General features: G+C 43.6%; 1 protein-coding gene and 1 long non-coding RNA gene across 5 annotated transcripts in view; one reads left to right on the forward strand and one right to left on the reverse strand.

Moving 5' to 3' along the window:
- LOC125460440 (uncharacterized) overlaps nucleotides 1-23,044 on the reverse strand; it is a 209,527-nt gene that overhangs the window by 136,024 nt on the left and 50,459 nt on the right. The gene's annotated exons all lie outside the window — the stretch shown is intronic.
- The window catches only part of LOC125460441 (uncharacterized), a 79,880-nt gene that overhangs the window by 18,106 nt on the left and 38,730 nt on the right, over nucleotides 1-23,044 (forward strand). For 2 of the 4 annotated variants that reach the window (XR_007249258.2, XM_059649636.1), the window contains exon 2: nucleotides 21,523-21,680. The exons of the other annotated variants lie outside the window; for them this stretch is intronic. Coding sequence is in view for 1 of the 2 variants with exons in the window: in XM_059649636.1 (XP_059505619.1) it covers nucleotides 21,679-21,680 (2 nt within the window). In the remaining variant the exon portion in view is untranslated. The remainder of the gene's footprint in view (nucleotides 1-21,522; nucleotides 21,681-23,044) is intronic. 4 annotated transcript variants of the gene reach the window in all.

Here is a 23,044-nt window from a genome sequence, read left to right on the forward strand (position 1 = left end):
AACTCTGTAATCTTGCCACTATCCACAAGGTAAAAGAAATGTGTTGAGATATTGTATACTTGCCTGTTGTAGGCAACTCTAACAACATACAAGAAGCTTGACTCTCCCCAGAACAATGTAGCCTACTTGAACATTCACCACATCCACCACCTGAAATGCTTGCTCCTTCAGCCACTGGCACACAACGGCAATAATGCATACTATCTACAGCATGTACTACATCGACTTACCCGGCTTCTTTCAACTGCACTTTCTAAACTTACAACCTCTACCACTTTGCAACAGAATGGTAGTATGGCACTCAGAGCACCAGTTAACAGCATTCCTTGCTGAGTAGCTGACTTGGAAACATATTTCAGTTCTTTTATTAATTATTAATAAGAACCTGGAACGATCTTTCCTAACAGTGCCATAGATGCAGCCGCACCACATTGGTCTGCAACGGTCCAAAAGGGTGGCTCACTCCCAACTCCTGGAGGCCACTTCGAGATGACCACTAAATGCTGACCCAGTCAGTGACATCCACTTCCCAACAGTGATAAAAATAAAGGCAAGTACCTCAACACAGCAACTTCTGGGGACATGTCAGATCACTTCTGAATTTCCATGTTTCTATGTGTGAGGCTGCACTTGTAGTATTGTGCACAGTTTTGGTCACCATGTTATAGGAATGACATGGTTAAACTGGAAAGTGTTCAAAGGATTGGGAGGCCTGAGTTATTGGGAGAGGTTGGCCAGGACAGGACTTCATTCCTTGGAATGTAGGACAATGAGGTGTGACCTTATTGAGGGGCATAGGTAGGATGAATGCATATAGTCTTTCTCCCAGGGATGGGGAGTTGAAAACTAAAGGGTATAGATATAAGATGAGATGGGGAAAGTTTAAGAAAGAGCTGAGGGGCAACTTCTTCACACAGAGAGTGGTGCATGTACGGAAAGGGCTGCCAGAGAATGTGGTTGAGACAGGAAGAATAACAGCAATTAAAAAGCATTTGGATGGGTATATGGATGAGAAGGGTTTAGATGGATAGGGACCAAATGTGGGCAATTGGAGCAACTGAGTGGGCACCATGGTCAGGATGGGCCAGTCTGGGGCTGAAGGGCCTGTTTCCATGCTGTAATACTCTATAGTTCTATAACTGCACGTGAGCAGACTCCAGACATTGCTGTTAATTTCCAAGGGGTAAGGAGGTTGAATGCTGACGTTTGTGTTTTCATTTCTATGAAAAACCTAAGCTATGTTAAGTAAAACTACATGGAGATTACAATTTTGAAACAGGTCTTACATGTGAACCACTGGGATTTATCTTCAAAATCGAGAATAGCTTTGATCCCACACGTTCAACCTGTTACTGTATCTTATTTATCCCTTTGTATTTTCAGTCATCCAGCCTGGTTTGGAGTACTGCAATGATGGTTTCACCTTCAGAGTGTGCTCCACTATTAAATTTCAGGTGAGGTGGATTGGCTATGCTAAATTGCCCATAGCGTCCAAGGAAACATAAAGTTAGATAGATTATCCATGGGGAATGCAGGGTTACAGGGACAGGTAAGGGATCTGGATGAGATGTTCTTCAGAGAATCGGAGTGGACTTGATGGGCCAAATGGCCTGCTTCCACACTGTGGGGATTCTATGACAACTTACTACGCAGTTTCCGTTTATAATTTTAAACACCTCTGACAAGTCCTTCTTAATTTTTCTTGGCCAGATGGAGGCTGCATGGATTTTAAGTGGCTATGTTGCTGCTGTGGCTGTTAAAACTCCAAGGTTTTGCAAGTTCAGATTTATTCCGTCCTGTCACAATTATCCTGACAGGTTGTGTTTGCATTCACAATTGGCTTCCCACCTTCAGATATGACTTTCTGTTCATGAATGTATGTAAAATCATCTCCTACGGCCTCATGTGCAGCAGTCACAATCTATTCATGTCAAACATGCCTCAAAATTGTTACTTGTAACACAGCAAGATCAACTTTTCATGCCATTGTCAAGTTTGTTTTAATTGGCACTGATGCTGAGTCCCAGAAAACAGCATTTCATCATTTTAGATGGGTTAGATGACACATTGTTATTGACCATAGTGTTTTGTGCTTTCTATCATTAGAGCTTTATTCACTGTTCTTACAATTTTATCCTAGATATTTCTTTTAATTAATTCAGAAGATATGAGCATTGCCAGCTGTGACATTCCACAGTGATGTTGTGTTGCCTTCTTGAACTGGTCTGATCTGTTTTGTGTAGATATCACACAATGCTGGTAGGGAGGGAGTTGCAAGATTTTGACCCAGTGACAGTGGAAGAACAGCGATCCATTTCCAAGTCAGGATGGTGAGTGGCCCAGAGGGGAACTTGCAGGGGCTGGTGTTTCCATGTATCTGCTGCCCCTGCCCTCCTAGATGGTAGTGGCTAGATATGAAAGATGATTTAATTTATTGTTGTCACATGTACCTAAGTATGGCAAACAGGAAAGTTGACATGTTCTCACCAACGTTTGCAGATACGCCATAGAAATCATAATATCTAGGTGCATCACAGCTTGGTATTGCAATCCCCTTGCCCAGGACTACAAGGTCAGAAATCACACAACATCAGGTTATAGCCCAACAGGTTTATTTGAAAACACCAACTTTCCTGTGCCAGAAGAGGTGCTATTTTGTCTCCTTAACCATTGCATCTACATGGGTGGTCCAGGACAGATTGTCTTGGGTGGACTAAAGGCAGACTATAATATACAATGACATACAGATCATAGTGTTATTGAACTCAGCAAGGCATATACAGTTACGGCTATAAAGTAAGTGTAGAAAAGCAAGATCAACATTAGATTTGAAATTTGAGTGGTCAATTCAGCAGTCTAATAACAGCAGGGAAGAAGCTGTTCTTGAACATGTTGGTATGTGTGTTTAAGGTTTTGTATGTTCTGCCTGACAGAAGAGGTTGGAAGAGATTATAACAAGGGTTGGAGGGCCTTTGCTGATGGCTGCCTTTCTGCAGCAATATAAAGTATAGACGGAGTCAATGGATGAGAGCTGAAAGAACTGTGGATGCTATAAATCAGGAACAAAATTAGAAGCTGCTGAAAAGCTCAGCAGGTATGGCAGCATCCGTGAAGAAAAAAATCAGAGTTAACATTTAGGGTCCTGTGACCATTCTGAGGAAGGGTTACCGGGCCCTAAACGTTAACTCTGGTTTTTTTATAGTTTGATATTTATTTATAAATTCTGTGTCTGATTCCACTTCTCCCACTAACACCTGAAGAAGGATTGAGGCTCCGAAAGCTGGTGTTTTCAAATAAACCTGTTCGGCTATAACCTGATGTTGTGTGATTTCTGACCTTGCAGTCCTGGGCAAGGGGATTGCAATACCAAGCTGTGATGCACCTAGATATTATGATTTCTATGGCGTATCTGCAAACGTTGGTGAGAACATGTCAACTTTCCTGTGCCAGAAGAGGTGTTATTTTGTCTCCTTAACTATTGCATCTACATGGGTGGTCCAGGACAGATTGTTGGTCATCACCACTCCCAATCATGTGACCTCTCAAACCTCTCCACCTCAGTTCCATTGAAATCAATAGGGGCGTGTCTTCCTCCTTTCTTCATGAAGATGATGCTCTTTAGTTTTGCTGACATTGAGGGAGAGATTTTTATCTTTGTCCCATGTCACCAAGCATTCTGTTTCCTTTTGGTATTCTGTCTCATCATTGTTTGCTATCTGGCCTACAAGGCTGGTGTCATCAGCAAACCTGGAGATGGTGTTCAGACAGAATTCGGCCACACAGTCACGAATGCACGGGAGTACAGTAAGGGGCTGAGTACACATCCTTGCGGGGCCCTGGTGTTGAGGGTTGTCACGGTGGAGGTGCTGTTGTCTATCTTCACTGATTACAGTCTGTGGATCAAGAAATTGAGGATCCAGTTGCAGAGCTGGGTCTCAGAGTTTGGAGATTAGCTTATGATTATGGTGTTGAAGGCGGAGCTATGGATGATTAGTAGAAGGCTGACTTAGGTATATTTATGAGCCAGATATTCCGGGGATGAGTGTAGAGCAAGGGAAATGGTGTCTGTCATGGACCTGTTGCTCTGGAAGGCAAATTGCAGGGGATTGAAGCAAGCTGGGAGGCCTAGAGTTGATGTGAGCCGTGACTAACCTCTCAAAGCACTTCATAATAATGGAGGTCAGAGACACTGGTCAGTAGGCGTTCAGGCATGTTGCATATGTTGGGATGATGGTGGTCTTCTTGAAGCAGGTGGGGACTTCGGATTGTGGTAAGGACAGGTTAAACATGTCAGCAAATAGTCCCACCAGCTGGTCTGCACAGGATCTGAGTGCACGGTCAGGAACTCCATCCAGACCAGTAGCTTTCCTAGGGTTCACTCCCAAGAAGGCTGATCCAGCATCTGCAATGGTGACTGAGGGCACAGGAGCATCCAGGGCTGTTGGGGCAGATGACACTCTTCCACTGGTATTCTGCTCAAACTGTAAAAAGCACTGTGCCCACCCCCATCCCAGGCCCCAAGATGACTTTCCACATTAAGCAGAGGTTCACCTGCACATCTGCCAATGTGGTATACTGCATCCACTGTACCCGGTGCGGCTTCCTCTACATTGGGGAAACCAAGCGGAGGCTTGGGGACCGCTTTGCAGAACACCTCCGCTCAGTTCGCAACAAACAACTTCACCTCCCAGTCGCAAACCATTTCCACTCCCCCTCCCATTCTCTTGATGACATGTCCATCATGGGCCTCCTGCAGTGCCACAATGATGCCACCCAAAGGTTGCAGGAACAGCAACTCATATTCCGCCTGGGAACCCTGCAGCCATATGGTATCAATGTGGACTTCACCAGTTTCAAAATCTCCCCTTCCCCTACTGCATCCCTAAACCAGCCCAGTTCATCCCCTCCCCCCACTGCACCACACAACCAGCCCAGCTCTTCCCCCCCACCCACTGCATCCCAAAACCAGTCCAACCTGTCTCTGCCTCCCTAACCGGTTCTTCCTCTCACCCATCCCTTCCTCCCACCCCAAGCCGCACCCCCAGCTACCTACTAACCTCATCCCACCTCCTTGACCTGTCCGTCTTCCCTGGACTGACCTATCCCCTCCCTACCTCCCCACCTACACCCTCTCCACCTATCTTCTTTACTCTCCATCTTCGGTCCACCTCCCCCTCTCTCCCTATTTATTCCAGTTCCCTCCCCCCATCCCCCTCTCTGATGAAGGGTCTAGGCCCGAAACGTCAGCTTTTGTGCTCCTGAGATGCTGCTTGGCCTGCTGTGTTCATCCAGCCTCACATTTTATTATCTTGGAATCTCCAGCATCTGCAGTTCCCATTATCGCTGTGCGCATTAAGGAGGGTTTTGTTTTTGTCCACTATTCTGCTCTGTTTCATTTTGTATCCCATTGTGTAGGTTAGGCCCTGCCACAGGTCGTGGGTGTCTGTGTTGTTAGTTTAAGTCTCTAATTTAATCTGGTACTGCCTCTTGACATTTCTAATGGCCTTACAGAGGTCATATCTGGATTTCCTGTGTCGTCCAACTTGAACATCGCATGCCTGGTCTTCAGTAGACAATGGAGTTGATGAGTTGTTGTTTAATGAGCATAATATTTATTCTGCATTCCATTAGGGGTATGTGGTCAATCTCCCTGGGCCTACTTGGTAGTAGACAGACACATCCTCATGAATTTCATCATATAACCAGACAAAGTGCAAGCCTTCAGTGAGTTGCAGGACATAAGAGTTCAAAGCCTCAAAGGTCAAAGATCCAGAATAAAATCTGGTGTAAAATATACATCCATCTTTTCAACTTGGCCCTACATTGCTGACGCTCTTGTTCTGAGGATGAGTCACTGGACCTGAAACATTAACTCTGATTCTTTTCTTCCCAGATGCTGATAAACCTGCTGAGCTTTTCCAGCAACTTCTGCTTTTGTGTCAAAACTTTAATACCCTGCAACAAGGGTTCTCATCCCACCAAGGTAACTGGAGGAATTTGAATGCAGCTAATGAATCTGGAATTGGCTGCTCGTCCCAGTAATGATGGCCTCCAAGGTGTTGTCAATTGTGTAAAAGTAAAACTGGGTTTGCTAATGTCCTCTCAGGAAGGAAATCTGCCGTCCTTACCTGGTCTGGTCTACATATGACTCCAGATCCATAGCAAAGTGGCTGATTCTTAAACAGCCTGTGAAATGGAATAGTAAGCCATTCAGTTCAAGGCCTGTTAGAGATGAGTGCTCAATACTTGCTAGCAGCACCCTCATTCCCCAGAAAAAGAATTTTAGAGAAGGGTAAGTGTAACAATAGACAGCAAAGCAAGTTGACTTGCTAGATACCCTGGGTTAGAGAGTTAACCTGTTCATGCTTGACACAGACAGTATTCCTCTAAGTAAGAATGCACCATATCCTTCTCTTAAAAATTACAACAACTGCCACAGGAACATGAGCACATTGGATTTTTAATTGTCAAGCTGAAGTATAAAAAATAATTGAGAATTTGGCTTTACATTTTGGGATGAAGTAAGACCCTTGGGTCATTATGTACCCACTGAACATTTATTTGTTCCGATGTATCGTTTTTTTATTTCAACGAAGCTTGACTGCTTTCACATTGGCGATATATCACATTCTGTGGACTGATTTGCCTTGGAAGCAATCAATTGCTCAGTCACTGAACTTGAAGTCAATTGTGCACGTTTAGTCTTTTTCTTCGCATACAGTTTGAGGGCAGCCGTCAAGAAGCATCACAGCACTTTTGTTGCAGTCAGCGAATGGATAATGGCATCTCTCGTGCAAAATGGGTTTCGAAGCAAGAACTGCAAATATGTTATCGTACCAGAGCACTGAAGATGGACAAGCCATGCTGGAAAAGCAACAGGCTTCTGACATTGGATAAACCATATTATTTCCCTTTCCCACCCAGGACATATATCTTCAATGGCATAATTTATGGCTCAAACCATTGGGCAAACATTGTTATGGTTTGTAATCTCAATGCTGACCCCATCCTGTAGGAAAGTCCAATGAAGCAGCTGTTGGGGCTATCTTCGCTTATTTTGAGCCCAGATGCAAAACTCGCAACAGGGAGACAGACATTTTTAACCAAGGCTGCAGCAAGCATTGTGAATGAGGAGTTGGAATTATTTTACCATTCCTACACCCAGTTGAGTAGGGAAGGCAAAATTAAACACCAAAGCCAGCACAACGGGGACTCATGTTATGGACCAGACCAAACCCTCTCAAAATATTCAGAAAAAAGCGTATACCCTGGCTTTTTCTTATTTTAAAGGCAAGTGCTAGACATTGTGCTCTGGATGCAATTCGATTGGTCAAACTACCATATATAAAGCAAAACACACTTTATTTATACACTTTAGTTAAAACTCAATGAAAGAAAGAAGACGCATATTCTCCTCCCCTCCTTGTTCTGCCTTCCACAGGGACTGTTCCCTTCTGGACACCCTGGTCCACATTTCCTTCACCCCCAACACCTTCCCCACAGCCCAATGCCACCTTGCCCTGTAACTGGTGAAGGTGCAACACCTGCCCATTTACCTCCTCCCTCCCCAGTCTCCAAGGGCCCAAACATACCTTCCAGGTGAAACAACACTTCACCTGCACTTCCCAGAATCTACTCTACAGCATTCCCTGCTCACAATGTGGTCTCCTCAACATTGGGGAAACGAAGCGTAGATTTGGCGACTGCTTTGCAGAACATCTATGCTCTGCTCACAAAAGAGACCCTGAGCTACCTGTTGCCTGCCACTTTAACACACCACCCTGCTCCCTGACCAACATCTCTGTCTCTGGCTTGCTGCAGTGTTCCAGCGAAGCTCAGTGCAAGCTGGAGGAACAACACCTCATTTACCGCTTGGGGACCCTACAGCCCTCCGGATTCAATATCGAGTTCAATAATTTTAGGGCCTAAACTCTCCCATGTCCTAGCCCCCTACCCCACACACCAGGCCTTGTTACCACTTGGCTTACCAGTAAACACTACCTGTTTTTAGTTACTAATAGTTCCCATTAACAACTATTCACCCTCCCAGAGATCGTAGGAATTGCCGATGCTGGAGAATCTGAGATAACAAGGTGTACAGTTGTGTGAACACAGCAGACCAATCAGCATCAGAGGAGCAGGAAAGCTGACGTTTTGGGCCTGGACCCTTCTTCAGACCCTTATTCACCCTCCCAGCCTCATCGTTATCAACTCTTTGTCTGTCCAACTGCTCTTCTCTCTCTTTAGGATCTATCCTATCGGTTACTCCCTACCCCTTTCCCTGCATATAAACTGATATTTTCCCACACACCATTAATTCTGATGATGAGTCACTGGACCTGAAATGTTAACTCTGACTTTTTCTTCACAGATACTGCCAGACCTGCTGAGCTTTTCCAGCAACTTCTGTTTTAGTTGCTGAAAAGAAAGAAGAAATTGGTATATCTTAATTAGAAATTAAGATTTTAATTAATTAGAAATCTCAGAATAATAGATTATTTTACTACTAAACGGTATCTGTTCTAATATAGTAACTTCCCATAAACACTCCGTTGGCAAAAGGCAAATTCAGTAAAACAGATGCAATACTAGCAATAGGAAAAACATCAAGAGAACCCTCTCAGAGAGTGAGTAGCAGGAAGAGATGTACTGCTCCTTCAAAGATCCCAGAAACAGTCGCTACTAAAAATCTTGTTTCTGTGAGAGCTTGGCTCCACCTATTCAGGCCGCTTCTATTGTTCCAACATTTAAAAAATCTCCAACAGCACACAGTTTGAATTCAGAGCTCTCACCTCTGTTTGAAAGCCTCTTCAAAAAAAGCCCAAGACAAAAGACAAGTCTTAAAGCCGTAGTATTCTCACACTGGGACAAGCCAAATCAGATATAGAGTACAGATTGAACCACGGGTACAGAAGTCCCTTCTATGCTCAGCCCACCTCAAACCAGTTAAGTAATAAAAAATAAGCTACGAATGCTTTAGTTGAGCATGTGATCTCAGTACTTATTCATACAGCCTTTAAACTGTCATATCTCATCGTTCCTGACTACTGTTGGCTTGTGGTTGGGTTAATTCTCTGTCACAGATTCTTCTTTCTCTAAGCTGAGTCTAAGGGGCTGTATAGTAAACAATGATAGAGGATAGACCACAAGACAGATTAACCAAGAAGTGATACTTGCCTAACACACCAAGGTAAACTTTTTAAAATGATAGCAACAGGTATAAATAGCATTGACGAGGTGGATATAACTATCATGAGCTTGGTATATCAAGTCTGTATCCATTAGGATAACAAGCAAGACTAACAGTTTGCCACCTAAAGACCATTACCTTAAATAACATATATGTCCATTTTAATATTTTTGTGCTTTTGTTGGCAAAATACTAAGAGGACAAACTGAGTGTGAATGATATTTTTCATTTCAGTGAGTGCTTTACCTACTTTGCTACTGAATGTTCGTTGATATTGCTAATTAAATACAGACCATTTGACTAAATGCACATCACCAATGCTGTACCTGAAACACTGATACCTACAAAACAACTGTGGTGTGGAGATCATTCTGAGTACACTGAGAATGATTCCCTCCCTTTTATTGGACTTGTACTCTAATCCAAGTGCCATTTCCCTGATAAAGTGTGAAGAGTGCTGAGTAATGTGGTTAGATCAGTTGACCAGAGGCTGGTTCACAATGAGAAGTGATGCTAATGTATGGATTTAATTTTTGCACAGGCTGAGTTCGCCATGAAGGACTCTCCTTCTCAAACTCTCCCCTCCTCTGAGGTGTGGTGACCCTCCAGTTAAACTACCAGTTTTCTCTTTCTGATAAGAAAACTGGACTATGGCAATGTTACCTTGAGTCTGCAGCCTCCGAATGTAAAACTGGGGAATGATTGTGAATGGCACGGTTAGAGTAGAAAGTACGAGGCTTTTTCCCAGGGTGGAGGGAGGGGTCAATTAATGGGGGACACAGGTTCAAGATGTGGGAGTTGGGCAAAGTTTAAAACAGAATTGTGAGGCAAGTTTTTCACACATAGGGTGGTGAGTGTCTGCAATGTGCTGCCAGCGAAGGTGGTAGAAGCTGACGCAATAGGAGCTTTCAAGAAACACCTGGATGCGTACATGAATAGGAAGGGGATAGAGGGAATCCGATCCTGTGAGTGAAGACAGTTTTAGTATGGAAACACTAAATGTGTCAGCACGGGCTTGGAAGGCCGAAAGGCTTCTTCCTGTTTTGTATTGCTGTTTGATCCAGTTTGATGTGAGTGCAGTAAAAATCAGTTCGACAAAAATTGCCTTCTTAATCAACACAAGAATGCTTTCCTGGGAAATATTATGCTTGCATCAAACTATTTGCAAGTAAAAAATACTATAATTGAAAATGAGGGTGCACTAAATTAGTAATTCATGGATTCAATCGAAGCAGAAAATACTGGAACCATTTTGTAAAATCATTCACAGCATGTGGCATGTGGCCAATATTTATTGCCTATCCCTAAGTGCCATGGAGAAGATGATGGTTAGCTGCTGACTTTGAGGTGTAGGGACATCCACAGTGCTGTTACAGAAGGAGATCCAGGATTTTGATCCAATCATGCTGAAAAACAATGATAAAATTCCAAATCAGGGTGGTGTGTGACTCAAAGAGGGCTTTGCATATTGTAATATTCATTTTAACAACCACTCATATTTATATAGCATCTTAAACAGAACAGAACACCCACGCTCAGTTCGCAACAAACAACTACACCTCCAAGTCGCGAACCATTTCAACTCCCCCTCCAACGCTTCCGACGACATGCCTATCCTGGGCCTCCTGCATTGCCACGATGACGCCATCCAAAAAATGCAGGAACAGCATCTCATATTCAGCTTGGGAATCCTGCAGCCCAAGGGTATCAATGTGGCCTTCACAAGCTTCAAAATCTCCCCTCCCCCGACCACATCCCAAAATCAGCCTAGCTAGTCCCCACCTCCCTAACCATTCCTCCCACCTCAAGCACCACCCCCATCTCCTCTCCTACTAACCTCATCCCGCCTCCTTGACCTGTCCGTCCTCCCTGTACCAACCTATCCCTACCCTAACTCCCCACCAACATTCACTTTCACTGGCTCTAACCCCACCTCTTTGACCTGTCTGTCTCATCTCACCCTATCTTCTCCTTTATCCATCTTCCATCTGCCTCCTCCTCTCTCCCTATTTATTTCAGAATCGTCTTCCCCTCCCCCATTTCTGAAGGGTCTCGATCCAAAATGTCAGCTTTCCTGCTCCTCTGACGCTGCTTGGCCTGCTGTGTTCATCCAGCTCCACACATTGTTATCTCAGATTCTCCAGCATCTGCAGTTCCCATTATCTCTTTTCGAGTCAAGTAAATGGTTTTGATGGGTTTGGAATGTCTGGCATTTCCTTTGGATGGGTATCTGTTCTGTTCACGTAATGGTGTGAAGGTTCCAAGGTGAAGCAGGTTTGCATGTAACACAATAGTGTGGAATGTTCAGTGCCTGAGCACTGATTTGGAATTGAATGGATTGATACCTATGTAGGGTCCAAAGAGTCTGAAGTTGTAGAGGTTGTTTATTTCCAGTAAACTGCCCTGCATTGTTTTACCTGAGGCATGAATGTGTGGGATTTCTTTTGGTTTTGGAAAGCTAACCCCCGTCTCAGACATCTGTTGCCTGGATTTGTATATTTCCCAGTTTGTCCCAGCCAGCTCCTCCCTCAGTGGCAGCGTTTGGCTTCTGGAAACCCAGTGGCTTTAATCCGATACCGTATAATTCCCACAACTTCGGCCTTCAGAGGGTTTTTAAGTCCAGGGTGTGTCGAACAACTGAACGGGGTATTAGCCACTCCCCAATGGTACGGGAGATTCTACCTCCTCAGGAACTAGTCAATTCAACTTCTAGCACTGCCTTTGAGAATCTGTGCACTTCCTCTCAGTCTTGAACAATCCTGATATGTACCAGTTGCATGTACTCAGGACTTGACCACTAAACCTGCAGGTGCCGGAGCATCTCCAAGAAAGTTCAAATTATAGTAATCAGTAATTGTATGGTAAATTTAAACATCTGTTGCCAAACAATCCAATCTTTTAACTGGGCTGTTGTTGTTAGAGGTAGTAGGAACTGCCAATGCTGGAGAATCTGAGACAACAAAGTGTGGAGCTGGATGAACACAGCAGGCCAAGCAGCATCAGAGGAGCAGGAAAGCTGACGTTTCGGGCCTAAACCCTTCTTCAGAAATGGGGGAGGGGAAGGGGTTTCTGAAATACATAGAGAGATTGCATCTTTTTGGCGCCTGTCTTCACCTTTTGGCCAACATAACTCAATTATTTCTTAGAGCTGACGGCATTTTAATTGTGTTGATTTGCTCAATAGTTCCTTCTGATCTCTCTCGCCCATTGCCATTAGCAACCATTGGTGATAATTACTTTAATAAAGTGTATTCTAGTTAATTCAAGGTTGCTTAACTCAAAGATCTGTTAGTTTGAATTGAAATTATAATCAAAACACTTTTTTCTTAAATTATTTGATTCAAAATATTGAATAGTTTGATGTTTCTAAGCAGAGGTCAAACAGATGAAAGTACTTTAAATAATGAACACAAGCAAATGGTACAGTGGAGGCAGAAAATGCTTAAAATGAAGGACAATATCCACTGTTTGACCTGTAAATGAGGTCTTGATGTTGAGGATGGTACTTTAATTAATTTCTGTCATTCTTTTGCTGAACGTCCTTTCAATTACTTTGAGGAGCACTGACTGGCTTTATGTTCCTATAAGCACCATGAATTAGACAAGACATTTTTGTCACTTCAAAACATATAGTGTGGGAGTAGGCCACACTGGAAGCAGGCGTATGTGGAAGTAGACATCTCTGCAGGAGTTCCTCAGGGTAGTGGCTTAAACCCAACCGTCTTCAGCTGCTGCATCAATGGCCTTCCCTCCATCATAAGGTCAGAAATGGGGATTTTTGTTCAGCACCATTCGTGACTCCTCAGATACCCGAGTAGTCCGTGTTCAATGGGGCTTGGGCTGATAAATATCAAGTGAAATTTGCACTATATAAGTGCCAGGCAATAACCATCTCCAACAAAAGACACTCTAGCAATCATTCTAGACATTCAAAGCTTAATGATCATTGAATTCCATGCAGTGGTTTTCCATTGGGCAGAAACTGAACTGGGCTATGACAATCAAAGCAGATTGGAGGCTGAGTCCTGCAGTCAATAACTCATCTTTTGACTCCTCAAAGCCTGTCCACCATCCATAAAGCACAGGTCAGGAGTGCAATGGAATACTCCCCCCTTGCCTGGATGTGGGCAGCTCCAACAACATTTAAGAAGCTTGACACCCTCTAGGACAAAGCAGCGCTTGATTGGCACCACGTCCACAAACATTCACTCCATCCAATACCAATGCTCAATAGCAGCAGTGTGTGTGATCTACAAGATACAGTGCAGGATTTCACCAAGGCATTTTACACAGCACCTTCCAAACACACAACTGCTACCACCTAGATGGACAAAGTTGGGTGTTAAATGGGAATACCACAACCTGCAAGCTCTCGAAAAGGATACTCATCATGTGACTTGGAAATATATCAGAATTTACTGTTACTGGGTCAAAATCCTATGATTCCCTCCCTAATGGCCTCCCAAACAGACTGCAGTAGATCAAGAAAACAGCTCCCCACCACCTTCTCAAGGGCAAGCAGAGACTGCAATATATGCTGGCCACCTAGTGACACCATATCCTATGATTAACTTTTTGAACATCCTCTTCTTTTGGTCCCAAAGATTATTCACTGCCAAGATGTTAGAAATAAACTTTTTATACTTGGGATCTTGCCCTTATTTTATTCTCATTTTATTCCCTTGATATTGTATCATTGATTCAATGTATTTCAGATCCTTCAAAATCTCTATTTGCTTTTCAAGGAACAGTGGCCAGCAATAGTTTAAATTCCAGTCCTGATGAAGGATCCTGACCCGGAACGTCTACTTTCCTGCTCCTCTGAGGCTGCCTGACCTGTTGTGTTCCTCCAGCTCCATGCTGTATCAACTCTAAATTACTTGTAGTTTGACCTATGCTTAACACCATGCCTGTGAGAGAAATACGCTGCTCCATCATGTAGAGTTGAAGTGTCAATCTTGCCTCCGGGTCAGGAAAATTGTTGCTCTCAGCCCTAAGCTTTCTCCTTCTGAGACGCTCCCTTGGAGTTAAGACTGATTTGCTTCTTGTTTGAAGAGTTTTCATGTCGGTGATAGGTGAAATGCACAATATGCAGGCTCTGCCAAGGAGTGGCAGCTAGTTTTTTTTGAAGGGTCAGACACATGAGGCTCTCTCTGCCTCAGCTTCACCTCTGTACCTTGCTGATGATATGCCCCAATGAAAAGCCGTGCCTTTTTGGGTAACCCTTTCCCATTTTGCTTATCAGAAGCCAGGGTCTCTCATGGGTCAGTGGTGATATTTGATCTCGACAGAAATGCTTTGAGGCGATCCCTAACTGAGGTGATCACCCTCCTGGCAAATTCAAAAACATTGCAAGGCACTTCACAAACTGCCTTAAGTAGCCTTTTTGGGCTCTACATACTCTCAGAAATTTGTCATCATCCTTTGCTACTCCACAATGACACAAAAGCTGGGATCCTCACCATTGCAGACTCTAAATCAGTGAAAACTGTGATCAAATGTGATTGTTCCTTCCATCAAACTTCTGCTCCATGAGTACTCTGAAGATGAGTCATACCAGGCTGAAAATGTTCACTCTATTTTTTTCTCGGCAGATGCTGCTATACCTGCTGAGTTTCTCCAGCACTCTTTAGTTTGTCTTGTCTCCATACTCCTTGCTGTAATGCTGTGCCTCACCTCTAGCAAATGGCCCACCATTGTGGATGTAATCTACAGTAGAGATAGAAAATGCCCAACCATCCTCCTCAAAGGGATTGTGATATATCCGCACTGGCTGTTCAAAATGGGATTCCCAGTCTCCAGAGCATTACCTAAGTGTCTGGATTCATAGAAAGCAGGCCATTTTGCCCATTGAGTCCACACCAATTCTCCACAGAGCAGCCCACCCAGTTACCCTGCATTTCCATGGCTATTCCACTGGCCTACACATTTCTGCACACTATGGACAATTTAGCATAGCCAATCCACCCAACTGGCACATCTTTGGACTGTAGGAGGAAACCAGAGTACCTGGAGAGAACCCACACAGACAAGGGGAGAACTTGCACACTCCACACAGCCAGTCACCCGAGGGTGGAATTGAACCTGGGTTCCTGGCACTATGAGGCAGCAGTACTAACCACTGAACCATCCACCTCCCCTTTGGTTTCATACTAACACAAAGTGCCTGGAATGTTACATATTCCCTTCAGCAGCATTGTTTCCCATGAAGAACATTAAACCAGCAGGACAAAGGTCTTTATAAAATGGCCTGCTGATTAATGTGCTGCAGAATAAAAAGATGCTGATGCACATCTAGTATAGTGTCTGCAAATTTAGTGGGATGAATTAATGGAATGAATAATAAAATATCGAGCACTATCTCACTAGACCCCTGTTAGAAAACACCTGGTCTGTTCTAGAAAGAATGCTGCCCAAATATACTCAACTGAGCCTGCAGTACAGATAGCACCTGTAATCACTTTTGTTTTTTTAAATTTATTCAATTCAGTCATTAGCAACAATCAAATTTTGCTGTGACCTTATTCTGTAAATGGCCTAACTTTTCGCCTCTTGATTGGGCAATTTTCCTCTCATCATTAAGTAGCTTGATGAATAACAATCAACATTGTAAGTTTATGATTCATCATCACAATTCCCTTTATTTGAACTCTGCACTGCATTTTTGTTTTGTTTAGCAAAATTATATTTTCTTCACATTCCAAATTTCTCTCGTCTCCCTCCAAAGGCCATGAATACTTCACGCTGTTGCTTCAGGGGAATACTATATCTAGCTCCTGCTGGCTCGGGGAGGAATGTGCAGCATTGTGAGGGGTGGGGGGGGAGCGAGTGGCAGTATGTGAATTACTCCTTAAGAGGTCCACCTTGCAATCAATGGGCCAAATGGCTTTTTCCACAGCTGCGTGATTCTTGGGGTGGCATTCCAACCATAATGACATCCAGGTGCAAAGCAGAGCTTGGGCAATGTCACAAACTGTGCAGGCAATTCCAGACTGACCGTGCTTGTTCGGGTAGGAAATGGCTCTTGAAAATCAGCACGAGCAACAGGGATGTCGGTCCATTCTGAGATGACCAGGCAGTGACAAGTTCTTCCAGCTATGGCGAATGGGAGAATTGGGGTAGTATTGGGTGAAGCTGTGTAACAGGGTAGGTAGTTACTGAGATAGTAGGAACTGCAGATGCTGGAGAATCTGAGATAACAAGGTGTAGAGCTGGATGAACACAGCGGGCCAAGCAGCATCAGAGGAGCAGGAAAGCTGACGTTTCCTGCCTAGACCCTTCTTCAGAAATGGAAGGCCATTTCTGAAGAAGGGTCTAGGCCTGAAATGTCAGCTTTCCTGTTCATCTGATGCTGCTTGGCCTGCTGTGTTCATCCAGCTCTACACCTTGTTATCTCAGGTAGTTACTGAGGAGACTTTGGGATGATCGAGAGGGAAAACTTGCTCAGACATGCAGAGGAACCCTCCTTGAAACTTGACAAAATTAACACTTGACCCCAAAGAATACAAAATTCAGGCTTATGTTAAAGTAGCGTTTCACAGTTTTGCACATTTCCATGTTTTTTCTCATTCATGCATTGGGTATGATTGGTGTTGGTAAAGCGATCAATTTCCCAATGTTAATTGTTTTTAAGGAGTTGGTTTTTTGTGAGCCATCGCTTATAGCTAATGTAACCAAATTATTCCACAGTGTTAGGCAGGGAATTCCAGGATTATAAGTTATAGTTGGCTGTTCCTTCATTGCCGGTATCCAACTAATGAAAGTGCATGTGACTTGGGGAGTGGTGGTATCTGCATGTCTGCTGCCCCTGTCCTTTCAGGTGGTAGAGTTAGTAGGTTGGGAGACCCTGTCAAATAAACCTTAAACAATCTTATCCTGATGGACAAAAACAGAAGTTGCTGGAAAAGCTCAGCAGTCTAACAGCATCTCTGGAGAAAAAAAATCATAGTTAATGTTTCAGATCAGTTCTGAGGAAGGGTCACCAGACCTGAAGTGCTAACTCTGACTTTTTTTCCCACAGATTCTGCTAGACCTGCCAAGCTTTTCCAGAAACTTCTGTTTTTGTGTAGATAGAGGGTTACAGCTGCAATTGTACTGTTTATGTAGTTGGCTCCACAAAATAACTTTTTAAAAAGTACTGAGTACAGGTTTGATCGCCTTATCTGAGGGTGTTCTTGTTGTGGACGGAGTGCAAATGAGCTTTACCAGCCTGATTCCTGGGACGGCAGAACTGGCTAAAAAGAGAGACTGGATCAGTTAGGATTGTATTCACTGGAGCTCAGAACAATAAGTGGGGGAATCTCTTCGAAACCTATCAAATCTAACAGGATGCAGAAAGAATGTTCCAGATCTCTGAGGAGTCCAGAACCAGAGGTCACAGGTTAAGAATTCAGGCGAGACCTTTTAGGGCCTCAATGAGGAAAACATTTCTTCATCCAGAGAGTGGTGAGCCTGTGGAATTCTCAGCCACAGAAAGCAATGAGGCCAAATATCGAATGCTTTTAAGGAGTTAGATATAATTCTTAGGGCTAAAGGAATCAGTGAACTTGGGGAGAAGCAGGAACAAGGTGCTGAGTTGGATGGTCAGCCATGATCATATTGAATGGCAGGCTCCAAAGAGCCAACTGCCCTATTCCCATTTATCAATGTTTCTTTGTCTCTGATACTGGATAAGGTTTTCAAAAGGAAGTTTCAGGACTGAACAAATGAAGCCCAGATATTGGTGAGGCTACTATATGCTTGACAGTCATGATTAGTCAGCTAATAAAAGTGTGAGAGGCTGAGGGGTGACCTTAAGGATGTTTATAACACTATGATGGTTATGGATAGGACGAATAGCCAAGGTCTTTATCCCAGGGCAGAGGAGTCCAATACTACAGCTCATAGGTTTAAGGTGAGAGGGTAAAGATTTGAAAGGAACCTAAGGGGTAACTTTATTCATGCAGAGTGTGGTGTGCGTATGGAATGAGCTGCCAGAGGATATGATGGAGGCTGCTACAATTACAACATTTAAAGGCATCAGGATAGGTACAGGAATAGGAAGGGTTCAGAAGGATATGGGCAAAATGCTAGCAAATGGGACTAGATCTGGTCGGCGAGGACAAGTTGGGCCAAAGGGTCAGTTTCCGTGCTGTATATCTGTATGACTCTATGACTTATGATTGTAATGAGTATAATTAGCTGCCAGTTAACTAAAAATCAAGGAGGTCCTTTAAAGGCCCCCCTTGAAGGAGCATGAAAGTTGATCGGGTTAAAGAAATGATTAAGTAGTTTACTTTTCACACCACTAAGTGGGGAGAAAGATTTCCAGGGGATGGATATTCTCCATATAAGAATTGCCAAAAGGTTTTATTTGAGGATTTATTCTCTTTTTGTTGAAACATTTTATTATGTTTGAGTAAGACACACTAAGTGCAAATGAGATTGAATTTCCTTTGATCCTGTCCTGGCAGTGGATATGTGGAATGAGGTTGATGGGTTAGAATTAATGGTTGCCATTTCATTCAGTTTAAACTTCACCATTTGTCATGGTGGGATTTGATCCATGTCCACAGCAAACTTACATAGGGCTCTAGAATTATTAACTCGATGATATTACCATTACATCATCACCTCCCTTCCAACCTGGAGCAGTGTATTTTATAATGCAGGGAACATCCTTTTGTCGCCACACTGCACACTAACTAGAAGATGCAGACTATTGATAACTCTGAGGCACCATACTCCAACAGTTCAAATTGCAAGGTCATTAGACATAAGACATAGGAGTGGAAGTGAGGCCATTCGGCCCATCAAGTCCACTCCGCCATTTAAATCATGGCTGATGGGCATTTCAACTCCACTTCCCTGCACTCTCCCTGTAGCCCTTGATTCCTTGTGAGATCAAGAATTTATTGATCTCTGCCTTGAAGGCATTTAATGTCCCAGCCTCCACTGCACTCCGTGGCAATGAATTCCACAGGTCATTTAGAGTGTAAGTCTACAACTGTGAGCATGCATTGACTTAGAAAGGGGTTGAATTGTAACACTAACATTTCCTTCAAGAGAAGTAATTATTGATTGATAATTATTCTTTGTGTATAGGCAACCTCGAATGTAATTAACAAGTTCCCTTATGTGAGCATACTCAGGAGAGTACTCATCTTTATATGATTTCTGATAACTTGAATGTGCAATTAAAAAATTCAGCTGTGACAAATGGTAATGCAAGAATATTTGGCTAAATTGCCTGCTTAAATTTTATAAATAATGCAGTGTTGGTCAGTTTAATGAACAGTGTCTGTAAGAAGTGGAAGAAAAGCAGAGGAAAGGCTCAGAGATAGTAAAAGCTGCCAATGCTGGAGTCTGAGATAACAAGATGTAGAGCTGGGTGAGCACAGCAGACCAAGCAGCATCAGAGGAGCAGGAAAGCTGACGAAATGTCAGCTTTCCTGCTCCTCTGATGCTGCCTGGCCTACTGTGTTCCTCTAGCTCCACACAGAGGAAATGTTCAATGTCAGCATGAAGTTACAATTACTTTCTCCAACTGTAGAACTTTAAAACAGAGAAGGAAACCATTCAGCCCATTACATCTCGGCTAGCTTTTAGAAGAGGCATCCTAATTAGTCCCACCCTCTGGATTCCTCAGCCACTTGTGCTTCAATCTCAGATATACAATTGATATAAAAACAGGGAGGTCCTGCTACATCTGCTCAGGGCTTTGAAGAGCCTGCACTGACAATGCTGGGGACAATTTTAGTCTCCTTGTTTGAAGAGCTATATTGGACGAGTTCAGAGATGCTTCATTAGGCTGCAGCCTGGGATGTGTTCTAATATTAAGAAGGATATCAGGTTGGGTCTAAGACACATCTGAGTTCAGAAGAATGAGAAAGGATCTTACAGAAACAGAGGACCCCAGGGGTTGACAGGGTAGATGCTGAGAAGGGGTGGGTGAATTGAGAATTAGGTCATATTTTAAAATGGAATGGGTGGGGGCTGGCCTAGTGGTATTATTGTTAGTCGATTAATCCAGAAACTCAGCTAATGTTCCAGGGCCCCAGGTTCAAATCCCGCCATGGTGGCTGGTGGAACGTGAATTCAGTACAATAACATGGAAGTAGGACTCTGCAGATGACCATGATATCATTGTCGATTGTCAGAAAAACCCATCTGATTCACTAATGCCCTTCATGGAAGGAAATCTGCTATTCTCACCTGGTCTGGCCTACATGTGACTCTAGGCCCACAGCAATGTGGTTGACTCTCAATTGTCCTCTGAAATGGCCTGGCAAGCCATTCAGATGTACCAATCGCTACAAAGATTCAAAGAAATGTAACCAGATGGTTCTCCTAGCATCGATCTAGGCACCAGGAAAGACAACGGCAGAAACAGCTCTGCCAATCCGGTGAAGTCCTCCTCACTAATATCTGGGGGTTAGTGCCAAAATTGGGAGAGAATTGACAGACTAGTGAAGCAACAGTCTGGCATTGTCATACTCACAGAATTATACCTTACAATGTCCCAGGCACTGTCATCACCATCCCTGGATATGTCCTGCCCCACCAGTACAACAGACCCAGCACAGGGGCCAGTACAGTGGTATACAGCCAGGAGGAGCTGCTCTTGGAGTCCTCACCATTGACTCCGGACCCCATGAACTCTCATGGCTTCAGGTTAAACACGGGCAAGGAAACCTCCTGCTGATTACCACAGACTGTCGTCCCTCAGCTGATGAATCAGTACTCCTCCATATTGAACAACACTTAGAGGAAGCACTAAGGATGGCAAGGGCACAAAATGGACTCCGGGTGGGGGATTTTAATGTCCACCACCAAGAGTGGCTCAGCAGCAGTAGTACTGATCAAGCTGGTCAGATCCTAAAGGACATAGCTGTTCAGCTGGGTCTGTGGCAGGTGGTGAGGGAACCAACAAGAGGAAAAAACATACTTGACATCATCGTTACCAGTCTTCCAGCTGCAGATGCATCTGTCCATAACTGTGTTGGTAAGGGTGACCATCGCACAGTTCCTGTGGAGACAAAGACCTGCCTTCACATTGAGAATATCCTCCATCATTTTGTGTGGCACTGTCATACTGGCATACAGTGTGAGGAGATAGGGACTGGGAGGATTGGGTTAAAATCTATAGGGACTTTAAAAGATCATTCGGAACTGGTTGATAAACTGTCTCCTTGCCAAAAGCACACTAACATTAAAATCCCATTGACTGCCTGATTATTTGCTCAATACCCCAGCGATCAATCCCTGAATGTCCTACATCTGCTGCCAAATGGGCCACAAAAGAACTTTATGTGCTATGCTTTTCCCTTTATTGCCTCTTGTCTTTTATTCAGGAACACTATCCAACAGGATTTCAATCTGTCTGGCTAGCTGCAGGGCATCCACGCAAGAAAACTAACTAATCCAGATATCAGCTCGTAGACACAGGCCATGTTTCCACAGCACTGTGGCCTACAAGCCAGAGGGGAGAGAGATGAAGGCAATACAGGATGTAAGTTTTAAGAAAGTGTTATTTTGATTTCAGTTCAAAGTTCTGAAGCAAAAGGGACATTAGTTACTAAATTACTCTGACCCTGATGAGTCCCCAGTCATAGAAGAGTGTTTCAAAAGGTTTTGCAATGAAACAGAAAGATTCACTAAACTTTGGAAATAATTCATCTCGTGCTTGGTAAGTAAGGATAGTTCATAGTGAGAGACATCAGACATTGGTGTTTGCTGTGTTTGAAAGGTGAGGTGAAAGTAACTTACCTTGACATTAGGCTGAGGTGTAGCACGAAGGAACCATGTGATTTTGAAGACAATAATTTTCTGGGACGCAGGGTGGGGTCACACCAAATTAAAAGCTTATGATTTTTGAAGGCCTCAACTGCAGGTCATTGTTACAGAAATTCTTAAGGATTGGTATCCCATTGGGCCAACCATCTTCAGCCGCTTCATCAATGGTTTCCCCCAGTCAGAAAGTCAGAAGCAGGAATGTATTGTTGCATAGTGGAGCCCCTTAAAAATGGAATTCTCTTAGCATTTCCTGTGGAGCAAGAGATTTCATTTAACAGCTAATATAAAAGTGCCTAATCTTACAAAATTATCGCACATGAAAACTAAAGGAGGAATGACAGCAAGCACAGAGGTCACAGTGCCCAAGGCTATCATCAAGAATTCATTGGGTACTAAAGACATCCTATTATCAGTGTGTTATTTCTGAAAAGAAGCTTTAAAAAATGGTGAGCTGACCCTCAGATGAGCGTGGGCAAGGGGACAATGATCATCCAAATTCATGAGTGGCTGTCCCATGGCCATTGATCAAAAGGTTTCACTCAATTGAGAGAGGTGGAAAATAACCTGCCCCTAGAAAATGAGATAACAATAGGTGCCGGGCTCAGAGCAGTACTCAGGAGGTGCTGAGATAAGCCCACATGGGCTAGGCAAATTCCACCTGGGAATAGGCACAAAGGAAGTCAGTAAATCCAGATCCCTGCTGCAGTGACTGCATCAGAGTTAGGTCAAGTCACATTGGAGGATCCCAGCAGGTACCAAGAATACAGAAGACTCAGCACAGAGGGCGATTATCTCAGACAGCAGACTTCATTGAGCAATCGTAACAATAAGATGGAAGATGGACCAGAAGGAAAGGAGGAAGACCCGGGGCTCCCTATCACATCAGATAGAGAGTAGTATGCTGACCACACTACTATTACAAGACCGGAACATTCCTCAGTGACAGCCTAATCATGCTCTGGTCTCAGTGAGCTATCCACAATAGTCATAGTTGTTACTTTCTTTATCTGACTAACCAATGTATCATAGATAAACAACTGCTTCATCACAAACTCAACAAATTACTTACAAATTATCAAC

Source organism: Stegostoma tigrinum, chromosome 11 (genome assembly GCF_030684315.1).
Source record: "Stegostoma tigrinum isolate sSteTig4 chromosome 11, sSteTig4.hap1, whole genome shotgun sequence".
Classification (NCBI taxonomy): Eukaryota; Metazoa; Chordata; class Chondrichthyes; order Orectolobiformes; family Stegostomatidae; genus Stegostoma; species Stegostoma tigrinum.